Here is a 17,736-nt window from a genome sequence, read left to right as displayed (position 1 = left end):
TCACTTTGCTAAAAACTGATTGCAGCTTCTACCTTGTGATAGAAATGCTGTTTCTCACTCAAAATGACCTGTTATCATTCATGAGCGATATGTTTCACAGATTATAGGTCAACAAGTCATTTACAGCCGTTTAAATACAGACGATCACTTTTTGGCAAATACCGGAAATCACTTTTTGGCAGACGATCACTTTTTGGCACAACACCGGCAGCTGTTCAGTGTAACTAATAAAGTAACTTGTAATCTAACTTAGTTACTTTTTAAATTAAGTAATCAGTAAAGTAACTAAGTTACTTTTTAAAAGAGTAATCAGATTACTCTTTTCAAGGTAACTGTGCCATCACTGCTGACTGGTCTGCAGCTATGCAGCCCCATACACAACAAACTGATCCACTGTGTATTCTGACACCTTTCTATCAGAACCAACATGATCTTTTTTTGGCACTGTGAGCTACAGTAGCTCATCTGCTGGATCGGACCACATGGGTCAGCCTCTGCTCCCCACGTGTATCAGTGAGCCTTGGCCACCCATGACCCTGTCACTGGTTCACCACTGTTCCTTCCTTGGGCCACTTTGATAGATACTAACCATCAGCTCTGGCATCTACTCTGTGTTAGTGTTAGAATGATGAACACATATTTTTATTGATAACTTTTTAATTGGACATAAGGTACCCACCATAAAAAAGGGACAAACAAAAAAAGTTTCCAATCATTTTCACAACTTTTCCTAATTCATTTACTGGAAGAAAAAGAAAAACACAGACAGCCAGATAAAGCTGGACAGGGTGGGTTCAGAGTGTGTCCGAGTGGAAGGGTTACAGTACCCAAAGATGCCAGCACGTTCCCGTGCTTCCTGCATCGATCTCCCTTCTCGCTCAGCCCTCCTTCAGCCTCTGCCTTCCTCCTCAAAAACTAATGGGGCATTTCCTCTAGTGCCACACCACCCAGCAACACTGTTTACTCTTCGTTCCACTGGGGCACGCAGGGACACACAAACACATGTGCACCCACAAAGAGATCAAACAGTACTGCACATACTTAGATTAAATAAATATAATGACTCAATAATAATGATGGATTTGGTCTCTGAAGGTAGGGAAGTACAGTTCCATCCCTTTTAATATGTGAAAACTGAACCTGTATTGCAGTCATAACTATTTCTAATGTTTTTCTTAGTCATGCTTGTCGGTCAGTGTTTGTATTATACTGTGTGTTCAGCATATTTGTATCTGTGTTCTTTTTAGGGCATTGTAATCAGAGAGGGTGGGCATATTTTAAAGAAACAGTTTTGAAATCATCTAGCAATAGCATCACAAATACATTCTAGGATACACGTGTTTGCAGTGATGAAGAGGACCGGTTATTTTCCGCCAATTTCAAGCTGTAAACATTATGAGATGAGGTGATGTGCAGGAAATCTGCTCAATGTGTTTACTAGAGATGCCTTCCCACTGCCAGCTGTAAATAAAATCCACTCAGTGTATACCACATCTGGACATTGGAGCGCTGAGGTACATGTTACCTCCACATGTAAACACTTACCTGCGTGTCCTGTGGCATGTGGAGGACAGTGTGCAGCCTCTCGGTGTGATGGTGTCTGGACTCCTCCTCGTATGCCAGATCTCTGTCAGCCTGCGGCAGCGTCAGGAACCTCCTGATGGTGCACAGGTTCTCCCACAGAGTGCGGTTCTCTGGGCTCGGGTTCTCCTTCCACCGAAGCAGCTCGCACAGCCAGCCCTGAAGAGGCGACAAAGATGTACGTGGAAACAAAGGTGAGGGTTAAAGACAAATGAAGTGTGGATTGCGTGGCAGCTGGCATGCACATGAATGAGTGACTGTTGTTACTGTATCATAGGCAGTGAATAGAAATTGTTATGCTATTATTTTACAGCCTAGATCTCCTCACACAGCTGCATGTTTTTGCATCTACCATGTTCAGTGAGTAGCAGCGAGGAGGAGTATGGCAATTGGCAGCTAAGAAAGACATGAATGAGGCCATAGAGGCCATTAATTCATCTATTTATTATCAGGGTCACATTAGAAGCAGTCTAAGCAGAGATGGCTTCACAGCCACCTCGTCCAGCTCTTCCAGGGGGACACCTATGTGGTCCCAAGCCAGCTGAGTGACATAATCTCTCCAGTGTGGTCTCTGCCTACCCTGAGGCCTCCTCCTGATAGGACAACCCCAAAACACCTCATCTAGGAGGCGCCCAGGAGACATCCTGGTCAGATGCTTGAACTATGTCAGCTGGCTCCTTTTGATGTGGAAAAGTAGCAGCTCTACTCTGAGCCCCTCCTGAATGACCAAGCTCCTCAGCCTATCCCTAAAGGAGAGCCCAGTCACCCATCAGAGGGTGCTCATTTCCTCTGCTGGTGTCCACAATCTCATTCTTTCGGTCGCTACCCCAGAGCTCATGGCCATAGGTGAGGGTGGGAACGTAGATCCACCCATAAACACCACTGCTTTCACAGTCAGCTCTCTTTTCACCACCAGACTGGTAGAGCATCCGCATCACTGCTGAGGCAGCACCAATCTGTCTGTCAATCTGCTCCATTCTCCCCTCACTCATGAACAAGAACCCAAGATTCTTCTCCAGTTGGGGCAGCAACTCGTCCCTGACCCAAATTGGGCACTCAGCCCTTTTCCAGCTGAGAACTATGGCCTCAGACTTGGAGGTGCTAATTCTCATCCCAGTTGCTTCACACACACACACACACACACCCACAGACCCAGACACACACACACACACACACACACACACCTCATTATCTGTGACAAGCAAAGACGAGAACCTGAGACCACCTAACCTGGCACCCTCCACCGTGGGGAGGGGGGCTTAGATTCAACTAAAAAGTTGTAAAAGTTGGAAGGATGCAGGGTGTGTGAGGTAAAGGAAGATGGGGGTAGGAGAGATGGAGAAGATTCAATTATATCTGCTAGACTGGTTCAGTTTGTGGCACCAGCTGTTGTGTTCAACCAGCCACCTCGGGCAGCATGCGCCGCTAATAGCCTGATCATCTCTCTCTCTCCTCTCTCCCCCGCTTGCTCGCTGTCCTCGCTCGCTGGCCAGCTGCAGCAGATGGGTGCACTGAGCCATGACCCTCAGCAACCCCCAGACCCACCAACTGGGGGTACCTCGCTAAACACACAAAAGCAATGCACATACATGTTGTCTACCCGTCTTAACATATCACCTTTTTCACACATCAGTCTGTGTGACTTTGTGTCAAATGCTACAATCCTTCAGTGCAACAGAACTACACAACTCCTTCGGTCTGAGGTGATGAAGTCCATGACTCGTTACTGTACATTATGTTGTAGGCAGAGTATCAGTTTTGCCTGAGGAGGACTTGGCTCTCCTCAGTCCCACAAGCTTTGTGGTTTTAATACAATTATCAAAATTGTCTTGGAATTCTATTTATTAGGAAGAAACTGCAGCACATATAAACATGCCACTGAACTTGGAATCTACCTGGAATGGAAGAGAAAAAAAAAAGATTTCCTCACCTGGCTCTTGTTGGCGGCCACCTTTGCAAACAGAGCTTGGGACACTTTGGCTCTCTTCATCTCTTGCTGAATTTCATCATAGATACCTGACGTAATGTTGACCAGTGACTCCAGCTTCAGTGGGAGGTCGGGGGCCGGGCCAGACGGCTTGGGCTGGAAGACAGGATGGTGATGCAGTGCAGAGTACAAATTTAAAAAAAAAGAAAAAAAAAAGAGGAACCTTATTGTGTTATTGTGAGGACAAGATGAGCGATAAACAATCATAAAGGCATACCGTGTATTATTTAAATCTTGTCATTTACTTTATGAAACTACTATGAAATTTAACCACAAAAGCAGACACATATGAAGAGAGGTTATCGGCTGATGATCAGGCCAAGTCGCTCTGAGAACAGACATGCAGTGTTCCCAGTATGAACATCAGCTGCACATCTGCAGCGCATGTCCCCACATGAGTTGTGTTTACAGATCAAAGTCATTAAGTCCTCCTCTTTTGTCTTTCTTTGTTGTTTCTGTTTGAATGAACATGTATTGGCTCTCAGAAAGCTTGTATACACAGCGTTTGAAGTCATCCACAAGACATGTAGAGACCAGCGAGCTCACATTCCCCCAGTGTAAACGATGCTGAGATAATGTTACGTAGCCATAATAAGAATAGCGCACCAATTCACCCACAGCCATGAATGGGCATTTTTCCTGACAGGGGTGCTTCTTATCACTGATGTTGCTACATGTGCTTGTGGAAGGAAATGTCCAAATACTGTATAATGTCCTTTATGTTTACAATATGTCCCTGTGATAGCTTTGAAGCACTTTTCCATGATAAATGGAATTTGTTAAGATGAAAAAAACAATCCAAGCACAAGTTTTAAGACAAAGCGCATGACATGCTGCAGTCTACTTTGTGAGGGCAAGTTAAAGATGGTAGATAACTCACAGAGTTACAGATCTTAGCCTTGTTCTTCCAGATGGAGGCCCAGGTATCTGGGATTTTCTGGTCATCCAAGCTTCTCTCCCACACTTTCTAAGCGCACATACGACAAAAGGCATGTTACCGTCACATCTTTGCATCACTGTGATTACACATACAAAACAACTGCTGTTTCCTGCTGTGGCGACCATTGTTTAAAGACAGTATAGGCACACTAACCTGTGAAAGGCGCGGTGCGCCAGGGTTGGAGGAGTTGGAGGCGGGAAGGCCCACTGAAGGGTTCATGGTGCGTTCTCTCTCCTCCTGGTAGATTCGGTCTCGCTCGCTCTCCGGCAGATTGAGGAAGTTCTGCATGGCCTTCAGATTCACCAGCAGAGACTGTGAGGCTGTGCGAGGGTCCTCCTCCTTCCTCAGGATCTCTGAGAGCAAGCCCTGACCAACACACACACACACACACACACACGCACATTAGCACTACAAACCTTTCAAGCAGGATATGTTATCGCTCGACAGCGGCTCTCTAGCATCAAGCATCTATAATGTTTGCTTAGGAAATGCACGCTCCTTTCAGCTTTTTCATTTGTTTTCTTTTCTTTTGTTTGTTTGTTTGTTTACAAACTAAACAGCTTTTTAAATACACAATTAAATAATTGAATATTTTCACTTTCTCTTTTATTTAAACCTAGAGTGGTAATTAGCTTTTTCCTTTTTCTCTTTTTTCTTTACTCACTTTTTACTCTGTGAAACAAATAATTATTTTCCAGTTGAATAGATTAACAATGGTTAATCTACTAAACAATAAAGTACCGATTATTGAATATTTTTGATTTGTTAATGGACATCATTTACAAAAGCAAATGTACATCAAAAGTATCCAGAATTCAAACTGGATACTTTTGATGAATTTTTGGGCCAACAGTATGAACCTCTAAATTATTAGCAAAGAATGTCCTTCAAGAAAACATAAAATGTATTTGGCATTTTGACATGAAAAATAGATTTGACAGTAGGCAGATGTAAATCACGTTGAAAGAAAAACTCATGTTTTGTAGCATAAACTTGAGATGAAAAGCTGGATTTACAGCAGAGGTTTGAACCTCTCACATACACTTTCAGAAAGTGATGCACAAAATTCAGTGAAAGACACCTGGCCTCTACACCAACAGGCCTACGAGCCACCTCCCATTATACATTGCTCTAATGGGCCGTGCAGTAACCAGTTTAGCACAGCCTGAATGCATCAGGTGTTTGTGCTGCTGCGAAGGTGGAGGAGGAGACTCAATGACGCAGCGAGCAACCCTGTCACGCTTCTGCTAAGCCCACTGAAAATACCACAGGGTGGGTGACCAGAAAGTAGTTGAGTTCTTTTTTTGCGTGTGTGAAAATTTGATCAGTGATGACAACTGGTGAAAAAGCAGCTCTTCCTCGACTCTTCTCACCTGATATGTTGTGGAAAATTACAACTATGAGCAATATGTCATATTTTGGTCTCGCCTGATCCAATACTGCACTGAACGCCATATTTCAGTTTGCAGATTTTCAATTTTCTACATATTTTTGATTCAACTAGAAACTCTGTTTCCTTTCCCTAACAGACACCTCACACCTTCTCTTCTTCCTCTCAGACTTTGCCCTCCTGTCTCCTAACCTTCTTGACCTCAGTCTCTTTCTGTGTTCCTACCTGTGTACGGTTGAAAGCCACGCGGGCAAACACAGCCTGGGACACGCTAGCTCGCTTCAGCTCATCTCTGACCTGCTGGTAGATTTCAGAGGAGACTTCAGAAGCAGAGGGGTTGCTTCCAGGGTGGTCACCCCCCACTTTGGATGAACCCCGAGGGATGGGCGGATGGTTGAGAAACTGCTGGTTGAGAGCTTGAGGGTGCTGGTGAGCCAGCAGGCGGCTCACGGCTAGCTGTTGGTTTATGAGGTGGGCCATGGCGAGCTGTTGCCGTACCAGCTGCGGGGAGAGTTGAGGGGAGAGCAGTCCACCTGGGCCCAGCAGGGGCTGCAGGGCACCAGGTGGAGGAGGTGGGGGAGGAGGAGGCCCTGTACGGAGAGGAGGGCTGTGGTGGAGGGGGCCGTGAGGTGACGGCTGTTGCTGAGGAGGAGGAGGTGGTTGCTGGGGTGTCTGGGAGGGTGCCTGTGGATCTCCAGATCCTGCTTTGAGGAGGGGACTGCTGGCTCCCAGGTGACTGAGCTGTGCCAGGCCAGCCAAATGAGGTGGAGGTCTCTGGCCCAACACACAGAAGTCGGCCATGTTGTCTCTCTCAACTGGAGAGAAGCAGAGAGTGTGTTCAAACAAACACCTTAATTTTACAGCAATGTCACAAGGATGGATGATATTCCTTACTTTTAATATCAGTAGCATCTCGTCCAGACCACATCTTCTCCAAGTAATCTCCTGCTCAACAAAACAAACACACCAATGAGATGATGCTGCTGATGTAAAGCCATGATTCTACCTCAAAATCAATTTACAGACCAGAAAAGAGCTGAACTTTTAAAGTTAAAGTCCTTAAAATGTCCAGAAACATAAAGTAAACATATACAGTTCCATGTGCTGGTGTGGATTATGTGTGAGCTGTGGGTTGAAAGCTCCACATTAGCCCCTAAAGAAACCTTTAGGTCAGACTGTCATATCAACATCTGTAGAGCAGGACTAATGGAGGAAATGTTGAATGTAACTTAACACCCCCTCCTAAGCAGCAGGCTCCAGCCCAACTCCATCCCCTCTCACTTTCTTCTTACATCCTCTTTGCTCTTCTGGCCTAGTGTTTAATGTGATTATTATAATGTAGCTTTTGGGAGTGGGACAGGCTGGTGTGGTTGGGTAAAAGACACATTATTACATAGATGCGGGACTGTGTTATTGAATATCACATCCAATCAGTGTCACTGTAACCGTTTACCTAAAGCCATCCTTAGTTCGACTCCTCCACATCGTCTGGATTTAATACTTGATGCACGAGGTTAACTGGATTCCCATCATAGAAACTTACTTGGTTTGGACACACAACTCTCTGTCAGACTGCACCAGTTAAAAGTACCACTCCTAAACCATGCACTGCATGTTCTGGATATAGCTGCAACAATTATTTTAAAAACTGAGAGACAGGATAGCGGTAAGATGTTTTTATTATTTATTTAATTTATTGACACATAACTTAACATTAGCATACAGTAGGTCATCTACCAAGGCAGTAATTGTGGATTGCATAGGACTAATTTACCACTTCTAACCATCCAAGATTAATATAGCTAACTAAAAATAAACTGAAAGCTACATTAATCAAAATAACCATAAAAACAAGACTTTGGGGGCGCCTGGGTGGCTTAGTGGTGAAGCCGGCGACCACATGCATATTCCACGTTGCAGTGCGGGCGGCGCGGGTTTGCGTCCCAGCCCGTCACTAATTTGCCCGCATGCAAAAAAAAAAAAAACAAGACTTTTGGAAAAAACTTTGAAACTAACAAACAATTGTGTGAACTTGGAAAACCAACTGAAATCAAGTAAAATACAGAAGAAATATCTGAGTTTTAATATTTGTCAGTCTGGTAAAAGTCATGTTACAACTTGCCTGATGAGGCGTTGATGGACATGATCATTGAGACTCTGGATGTCTTCAAGACTGTGAGTCAACTGCTTTCAAAAAGCTGTACTTCTATTGTAACACCGGTACTGAATTTCCTAAATCTTGCCTCTGATACATGCCCTCCGTACAATAATAATTAAATTATTATTTAATTGTTTTAACACAATTTTTCATTACACAGTGTGACTGAGGGCTTCACCCTTTGCTCTGGTTTGCTTTGCAAATTAAATTTGTGAGTCAAAATGTTGACTGCATGGTATGTAATGCAGGTAATTTGGTGTCAGTAACTACATAGCTATGCAGAAATGAACGCCCATCGTCTCAAACTCCAAACTCTCTCAACAAAACTCAGCGATGGAGGAAGCTGGTCTAGCCTGCGATGTTCTGTGCTCTGCTAGTTGCAGCTGTTGCTGGATTTAACATTGTTGTCACATGCAAGTGATGCAAAAGCCTCTTTGAAATCCAATTGGAGCAGTCAGAGCTTCCAGACCTCGATGTATTCGTAGAATTTTAAAACACTTTCAAATCTGGTTTGAATCCGATATCCAACATTTTAATTTATTTTTGCTAAATACACTCTGGATGCACCCAGGAGCCGGAACACTGAACAGACAGGGTTTGTGTGGGTGTTTATTTATTCACATTGAAAGCAAGTGGTGACCGGATGGCTTGCAGCGTTTAGATGTCTTTGCTAGAAGTGCATCCTGAAAAGACCACTGAACCTTTTCGCCCACCTAATGTTACTGCTACTCTCAGCTATGGCTTCAGAAACTCAGCCCTTAGCTGACCCGTCACATGCGTCACTTGTGGTCCTCATGCGGTATCTCAGGGGTTGCCACAGGGATGTATGGTTACACTTTTGCAGAGAGGTATCTCATCTATGGTGTAGCTACACGGCTACAATAATAGTAAGTCGGACCCTTTTGAAGTTTTAGTTATAAAGTATTTGTATTGCATTATAGGCAATTTGAACAAAGAGGATGGTTGTGGTCATCTTTTGTCCATTTGATGTTGTAGGAGTGCAATGCTGCACTGGTGGAGTACTAATGTAATGCTTTTAATTGTAACTCTAGCTTAAGTAGTGGTTAGCTCAATCAAGATCAGATTTTCCGTTCTCTTGTGTTTGACTTATTTCAGAGTACACTGCAGAAGAAGTAAAAGTGTGTCATTATTTCACAAGAAAAATAAACAGATTTGTATGTGCTAGAGCTTTTTTTTCCTTTTCATTTTACTCCAGAAATTATCTTACAACCCATTTTCTGGCCACTGGTCAACTACCAGAAGATTTAAGATTTAAATCTGGAGCAAACTCTACTAGCCTCACCTTTGATTTTTTTATACTTCTTGTACCAACGACCAAATTCTTGACATTTGGCAGTGGAGACGTTGGCATAGTAGGAGCTGTTCACTATGGAGGAAATCATGCTCTGAGAGAGAACAACAGGGGAGAGATCATTAATAATCAGCATAAAATGAAACGCTTAGACTTACACAACAACCACATGGCATGCACGCATAAACACACACGACATATACTCTCGCGCACACACATATACACACACAATAGAAATAGACAAACATTAATCATGACTGGAAGCCACCCATGGAAACTCGAGCCAGTACAGTGCAGAGAGGGAATCTCCAGCCACACACACATATGCTTGCAATTGATGCAGTGATCGACACCCCCACCAGAGATCCATTTAAACACAGTATGCAAACACATCTCAGACACAAGTGAGTATGGCACCAAGATAGAGAGCTAAACATACAGCTGGGGACTCTAACATGGCTCAGGAGACTTCTGGGGTGGAGTTTGATTGAACGGTTGCAACAATAGGTTGTTGGACTGTTTCTAAATTTGTCCAAATGGATCTCGTGAGGGTTGAATTTAGTGCTTAGCCAGGGTGTGTGATGGGCTTGTCATTAAGACAATGTGTGTAAAATGTGAAGATATCTATCATAGATAATCACTGGACTTAACAGTACTTCTTGCATACAGATTATCTCTTTTTGATGTGAAGATGGAGCAGAGGTGCTGCAATTCTGATGGGTCGTACCTGTGACAGAGGACACTCTTTGGCCAGAGTACTTTGGTTCATTTCTTTCAGAAGCTCTTTGAGAGCATTCCTGACGGTCGCATGGTTCCACTGTTCGCAGGGCAGATCCTCCAGCTTTGAAAAACTGTACAAACCAAAACCACACACAGGCATCAATTACATCTTTAGGTTAAATTAATATGTTGAGACATAAAAGGACACATTTGGGAAAGCTCTGTGGCTGAGAGCTCCAGTAAATAAGTAGTTTGAAAGGTGGGAAGCTTGTTTAGCCTAGCTTAGCATAAAGATTGTAAACAGGTAGCCTAGCTCGTTCCAAAACAGACTCACAATAATCAAACTGACAAGTAGCAGTTATCTGTTAGGCTCATTTTTGCACAGGAGCACAACTTGTAACCTATTCTAACCCCGAAAAATGAAATAGCTTTTTATGCATGTTAACATATTTTCTTCAACCCCAGTTTGCCAAGACTTCAGAAAACATACTACATACAAGTTTATGTATATAGCACATTTAAAACATCAACGCACATTAAAGTATATAGCCCCAAGAACTAATGCTGACTAATGTTTAATGCTAAACTAAGCTAACTAGCCACCATTAGATTCATATTTGCTTATTTAACTCTAGGCAAAAAAAATAGAACCCTAAATGAACACATAACCCCAACAATAATCCAAGCATCATGTATTTACATCGACCACAAGCCACCACTTCCCATTTCTGGGCTATCTCTTTTCTATCTTTCTGGTTTTATTTAAATGTTAACCTCAAATAAATAATTTCGAGTCTTGAGCGCAAAGCATGCAAAACCTCTGCCTTTGCCATGGAAACACAAATAAATATGTAAACAAACCTGGCTGGTATGTGCCAAGACAATAACAATAATAACCCTCTCATCTGGAGTTTATCTGGTTTTATCTGCCCTGCTTCACCATTTCTCTGGAAACAAGAATCCTGGCACGCGGGCTCTCTCTGACGGAGACAGATAATAGATAATTCCCTGCCGGGTTGTTTAAATGGAGCTTTAGTGTTTCAATATTGCTGCTTTCAAATTTGATATATATGGTAAATTCCTGAAACTGCAATCAGCTGCAATGACATCAGCAGCCCACTGGACACAGTGTCTGATCTAATGCATCCGCACACACTGTACCCATAAAATACAGACAAATCTCTACTACAATGCTGCACACAGTTTGTTCTGAAAAAATAAATAAATAATAAACATCATCCTGTGACATTTGTGCCTCAGAACAGAATCTGACCTTTGTAGCTGAATGCGTAATGTGACCATGTGGTAGACCTCCATCAACATGTCGGCGACAGTTGCTTCTGGAGCATCAGTCAAAAAGTGGATGGGCAGTGGGTTCCACTTTCCCACCTTGATGATGCCTGAACAGAGACAGGAAATGCTTCCGTAAATTTTCAGTAATTTTTTTTTTAAACAGCATTTTGGTATTTCACAACAATGGAGACAACATAAATGTGACTTCAGAAAACAAAAAGGGAGATGACCACAAGAAAAAGCAGCAAAAAAGATCAATCATAAAAGCACTCAAATATCCCATCACACAGTGTCAGTTTGTAACTCCATCTCTGTGATGCTGCACCCTTAATGCAGGTTTAGATGTTCTGGCTTTGGTTGTTATTAACCATGGAAACTGAAGTTTAAATAACCTGCTCTCCCATGTTAGAGACCAACGTTTTGTTGACCCATCCATCCACCTCAGCCTCCTCACCCTGCTGTCAGCTGGTTCCTTCCTACTGATTTATTTACCGTTAGATGTTTTTGTTTTAAGTCAAGAATGGTACATGGGGATCTTAAAAGGCACTTTTAAGACTTGTGCAGCTTTATTGTGACTGGATAATGTAGATTTACACACCTATGGAGAAAAGCCCTGTGAAGCTCTGCTTTGAAACCTCAGGCTGAGCATCCTGGGCCACCTTGGTGTTTTGTAACCAAACTCAATGAATTACAGGTGGATCTGACTGAGAAATCAAACCCTAAACCATATCCTGCTTTATCCCCCCTTTTTGATCATAATTTACAAAATGAACATTGTGTTGTTTTCAGTAAGACTTGCGACCATAAACTCATCAATAAAGTGCCCAGTGGAGGTCAGAGATCACGAGAGCAGTAGGATAATTTCCTTATAGTTCCCTTTTTTCAGTCCCTTCTGCTGGCCATGAGAAAGAATGCATTTTTAAGCTACTTTCACATAGGTCTTTTTTTCCCACTAAGTTTATGATTTATACAATTTAAATAATTCTCATTTCCCCCAGTAATATCTATCCCTACATGCTGATTGGTTTTCCTTCATGTTGCTCAAACAATTGAAATTATAATTTTAAAATCTATACAGCATCATCTCTCTCTGTCCTGGTTACACAGTGTTCTTTGGGCCATGCCACGCACAGTCTAGGGACACAATATCACAAAGGGTTCTGCAAATAGATCTGTGACAAATGCTGCTGTTGGACCGCCTTAAATTGGATTCTGGCTGTATCTGATGTTTGAAAGATTCTGGGGTCTTTGTGAGTGCAAACACAGGCATGCTTTTTGTTTATTCATAAGTAGGTGTTTGTGTTTGTGCAGGACTGCACTACCATCAGGCTCGCTTGATTTAAGGAATCTAGTTGAATCTCTTTAAGAAGAATATTAGCACACAGCATAATACGCAAAATCTTACATGTGCGTTTCACCTTTACCCTCCAGAGCACACAAACAGACACACACAGTCCCACACTCACTCACATGGGTTTTTCATGCGGACTGGCTGGAGCTGTGAAAACTAAACAAAGCTAATCGCATTACTATCCTCTAAATGAGATCCAGACGGGTCCTGAGAAGCTCTCTCTCTCTCTCTCTGTCTCTCTTCATCCCCTTGTTCCTCCCTCTCTCCCTCCCACCTCTCCTCCATATCTCCCTCTCTCCTTTCCTCGCTCCTTTCTTTGGAGCTGTCTTGTCTGATCTCCCTTTCTCCTTTAGCTGTGTTTACAGCTCAGTTATATCTTTGATTCTTCTCAGGCAGGGCTGTGTTGTTAATTATTTGGTCAAAAAAAGGGAGAAAAAGAACCCCAGAGGAACTAAAGACCACCATGGAGACATTTAAAGACCCAAACAGAACCAAATAGTTATATTTTAGCAGTATAGTGAGTTACATTTAATCTACAGCACATGAAAAGCTTCTTTTTCTATATTATAGCTTTACTTTTAGTTAGTTTAGTTCAAAATGATCAAAGTTTTTTTTTTTTCAAATCTCCCATCAGAGAATGAGAGCAGTAAGAAGCACTTTTACACAGTAACCAAATTATACACTTGCAACAAATACAGTTCTTATATTTTTAATCAATTGCATTTCTAAAATAAATTTCTTGCTTTTTTACAGAATAAATTTATCTCACATAAAAATGTTTTTTATTCACATAAATCTGAGATGCTACACATCCAGATCTTTGGATTTCTTCAGTCAGGGTATTTTAAACAATCAAGCTCAAAGGAAGAACCCCCTTTTAATAAGAGGAGCACTCTGGCAGAGGGAGGCCTGGGGAGGAGCACCTGCCATGACTGTCTGCAGAGTGAGGGGAACGAGGAAAAGGAGGGGAAATCAGGGGGAAAGGCTTAAAGGTGTGGTCAGAGGGCTTTGAATCTGCCAAAAAACTGTTTACATACTCAGGCAGAGCAAGAACATGAAAACACACACACACACACACACACACACAAAGTTCAGGTGGATCAGAGAGAAAAATGTTGGTGCTATAATAAAAGAAACTGACCATGTCTTTAATATCTGCCAATCATTGTTTTACAATATGATCTACTGTATATTGTGAAACTGTTAAAAATACATGTGTAAGGAAGACAGAGGAGAGGACCCACGTGCAAGACACACAAAGGCTGAATAAAAGTCAGACACAAGCCAGAGGAAAAGGAGCCCGCTGGGGACCAGGCAAAAGGCAACATCCATTTCACAGTCCAAAAGGATCATAGGAAAAATGAGAAAAACATCAGGAATACAAGAACTGCTGGAACACTTAATTAAAGAAACAGCACGATCTGTCAGGGAGCGAAGGGAAGCTGGAGAGTTTATATACAGAGAGGCGACTGATTGGACACAGGTAGGGAACAGGTGTGGAAGAAAACAGAAAGGGAGGAAGTAAGACTGACAGGAAGAAACAAGAACCATTGAAATAAAACAGGAAATAACTTGAACTTAAACATAACACTTAAAAAACATGACACTATATGTGACTCCATGAATGTCATGTTCTTATGATTTTATAAAATACAAAAGCAAACACCCTAACCCCCTGGATATAGTTTGTCTTCCTTTTTTTCCTGTCTGCCTCTCTTGTTTGAGTTGACCACCTTCAGCAGCAGCACATCTGAGAACAAAGCCAACAATTCTGCTAATGCCCAGCTGGGTGGAGGCAAACGGGTGAATAAGCAGACAAACACAAACTCAGAGAGGACACAGACAGCATGCAGGGAAGTGGACACGTACATGCAGCAGTTCACACACACACACACACACACACACACACACACACACAGACACTCACTCACGCTCTCAGTGTGATGGTAAATGCATTAATAATTGATCCATCATTTTTCTGGTCCGCTGTTCAATGGGCTCTGGTTCTTGTCCACATTTAAAAGTAGAAATCATTGTTCCCATTTCCACATTAAAATTCCACCTCCCAGAGACATGCTTTCATGTGGCCGGCTGGTGGCTTGGCTCATGTCTAAGGGTGCCATCCACACAAACGCAAGTCCAAACACACACTTAATGTCTCTGACTCCTTTTGTCCACACTGGTGCAGCCCTGCACGCATGGATGCCACTGTGTGCACACGTGCACGTGCACGTGCACACACACACACACACACACACACACACACACACACACTCAGAGCTTCGCACATTAATCCCATGCTGCAACTTAGAATGGCCATGGCAGCCCACACATGCATGTGGGATCTCAAAACCGGTTCCAGGTTCTACCCCTGGAACACACTGAGTGAAACTGCACATGTCTGACTCATTGCTATCATCTACCGTTGCACCCTGAGGAACGTCTCTTGATGAAAATCTGTCAGGCTGTCATTTCAGGGAGAAACGCTTCTTTAATGCTTGTCTTATGTAACGGCCCCTCAGGAGCCAAAGCTTGAATTATGGCAGCGGTCGGTCTTATGATACAACTCACTCGATACAGAACTCTCAACCTTCTGAAGTCCAAGTTATCGCCAGTGATGAACCCTATCTGAACCCTATCTGAACCCTGTAAGATCAGAGTATGTAATTAAAAAAAAAAAAAAGGTTCTGGCAGTTGGAGACCAAAAAGAAGTCATTCTAACTGACACACATCAAAAACGACTTTTATTTTTACAAAAAATTAGGGTTAGGCTTCAGGACTAGGGTTTGGGTCTTCACCGATGACACTGATTATGTACATGCATGTACTCTTATATGGCAATAGACTCCTTTGGTCGTGTCTTGGCATTCAGGGGACAGTAAACATTTTGAATTATTATTGTAGGGTCTTTACCCACAATACAAAGCGCCTTGAGGCGACTGTTTGCTGTGATTTGGTGCTATATAAATAAAAGTGAATTGAATTGAATTGAATGACACAACAAAAACTTGCTGTGTGTCATGTTTTTTCCCAAAAAAAAAAGGTCAATTTTGCTCCTCTCCAAAACATGGGGTTATGGTTCTTCTGTGGGTAGTACACTGACTAGTGAAAAGGAAGTTACTTCATACAATCTCCTGCAGAAGAAGCTAAAATCTCTTTTGTCTTAAAATCCAGCAGGTGTCCGGTGACCTGGTTAGAGGCAGAGCTAGTGCTGGGTACATATCGACCCATTTTTTTCACCCATTTGGCATATTCAAATAGAACTCTTACAACAGAAGAAGTAAGGCCAGTAATGGAGTATGGGAGTAAAATGCAGCCATAACTCTACCCCCACAAGTGGGTTGCTGGTGACCAGGTGGATTTTAACAAGTTAAAAACTTAATTTGATTTTCAGATTTTTTTGTTCATCTGCCTTTATTTTCCAAGCAACTGAAGCTGTGACTCCAGTTTGAGAATGACGGTCACAGACAGCATGCTTTTTCAGTGACTGAAGTTGCTCGATGGTGGTGGTGGTGTTTGGGGTGGATGGTGGGCGTACAAAACACATGGAGAGACTCAGTTTGGTTCAAGTTAGAAAAAGATTTTAGTCCAATGTAAATAAATACACTGTGTCTCAAATCACTGTGGGCTTTCTCTGTATGAAAACTGACCAGGATCCTTTCTTAACCTTAACTCACAGTTACAGCAAAAACCTCAAGTTTTTTAAAGACCCTGAAAAGGATAAGCAGAAGAGGATGGATGGATGGATGGATGGATGGATGGATGGCATTTTGAATAATATACTGCTTTTATTATCAACCTCTTTGTGACTCGCCAGCTGCATAAATCAACATTTTCTCACTTTGATTTGAAGAAAATATTCTGCAATGACATTTTCTTCAAAAGCTGCTGAAAATGGTTCGCACATAGGTTACATAATAATTTCTAATAAACAAAGTCAACAATAGATGTGGCATCCTGAGAAACTAAAAGATGTTCTTAATAATTGCTTATCACAGACTTATAAAGCATCAATAAGTCATTTATTAGGTAGTAAAGCTTAGCTTTGAATCGATAGGAATGCTTCATATGAAAGTGGTGTCCAAAAAGTAACAAGATCCTGTCACAACTACAACTCTCAGTCAGTTCAAACTCACATGTCCAGTAAACTGCAGCTCTGCAGCAGTGACCCTTGTTGGCCTGTTAGACGTGGCACAGCAACAATGCTCTCTCTCTCTCTCTCTCTCTCTCTTTCTCTCTGTCTCTGTCTCTCATTCTCACTGACCACTGTTAACTGTTTGCTCACTAAAGCCTTAAAATACAGGTCTGCTCCCATCCAATCTATAAAAGCCTTCAAACCCTTATAATTGAAATAAACAATATCTCCCAGTTAATTACTGGGCTAAGCTAATTAAAGAAAGGCCGTGGTCCTTGCCGGGGACTTTAAATACAACGCCGGGACGCAAGAATGCAGGACACAATTCAAACAGGGAGAAAATAGCTGGGACTCTGTGTAATTTTGGTTGTGGACCGCAGGGGAAAAAATGTATAATTTAAGCCAGAAATTATTCATTTAACATAAACGCTTGTTTTAAAAAACAAAAAGTATTCATTTGAGAGAAGCTGTGCGTGTGTGCGTGCGTGCATGCATGCCTGTGTGCGTGTGTGTGTGTGTGTGTGTGTGTGTGTGTGTGTGTGTGTGTGTGTGTGTGTGTGTGTGTGTGTGTGTGTGTGTGTGTGTGTGAGTGTTTTGTCTGTGATACTGCATGACTACATGGTATTCCATGCCGAGTATGCATGCCAGTTTAAGTGTGAGCATATGCCAATTCATCCTTGCAGGGGTTAAAGAGAGTTTACTAGTAACATGTGAATGTTGCTCAAGTCAGTTGTAGGAGTTTTGTGTGTGTGTATGTGGAGTTGGGATGTCCCATTCAGTCTCGCTTTAAAGCCTCTGGAGGTGCTGTGTGTGTGTTTGTTTGTTTGTTTGTATTTTTTCTCCTCTTTTTTTGGGGGGGGGGGGGGCAT

The 17,736-nt window shown here is 42.4% G+C and overlaps 1 protein-coding gene across 2 annotated transcripts in view; it reads right to left on the bottom strand.

Moving 5' to 3' along the window:
• The window catches only part of satb2 (SATB homeobox 2), a 54,027-nt gene that overhangs the window by 12,825 nt on the left and 23,466 nt on the right, over positions 1–17,736 (bottom strand). For both annotated transcript variants that reach the window (XM_030757325.1, XM_030757326.1), the window contains 9 exons: positions 11,362–11,488; positions 10,096–10,219; positions 9,360–9,462; positions 6,793–6,843; positions 6,124–6,713; positions 4,662–4,874; positions 4,449–4,535; positions 3,512–3,664; positions 1,546–1,740 (listed from right to left, as the gene is read on the bottom strand). In XM_030757325.1, coding sequence (XP_030613185.1) covers positions 1,546–1,740; positions 3,512–3,664; positions 4,449–4,535; positions 4,662–4,874; positions 6,124–6,713; positions 6,793–6,843; positions 9,360–9,462; positions 10,096–10,219; positions 11,362–11,488 — 1,643 coding nt within the window. The remainder of the gene's footprint in view (positions 1–1,545; positions 1,741–3,511; positions 3,665–4,448; positions 4,536–4,661; positions 4,875–6,123; positions 6,714–6,792; positions 6,844–9,359; positions 9,463–10,095; positions 10,220–11,361; positions 11,489–17,736) is intronic.

This window comes from Archocentrus centrarchus, chromosome 21 (assembly GCF_007364275.1).
Source record: "Archocentrus centrarchus isolate MPI-CPG fArcCen1 chromosome 21, fArcCen1, whole genome shotgun sequence".
NCBI classification, from domain to species: Eukaryota; Metazoa; Chordata; class Actinopteri; order Cichliformes; family Cichlidae; genus Archocentrus; species Archocentrus centrarchus.
This window is presented reverse-complemented; position numbering and strand designations above follow the sequence as displayed.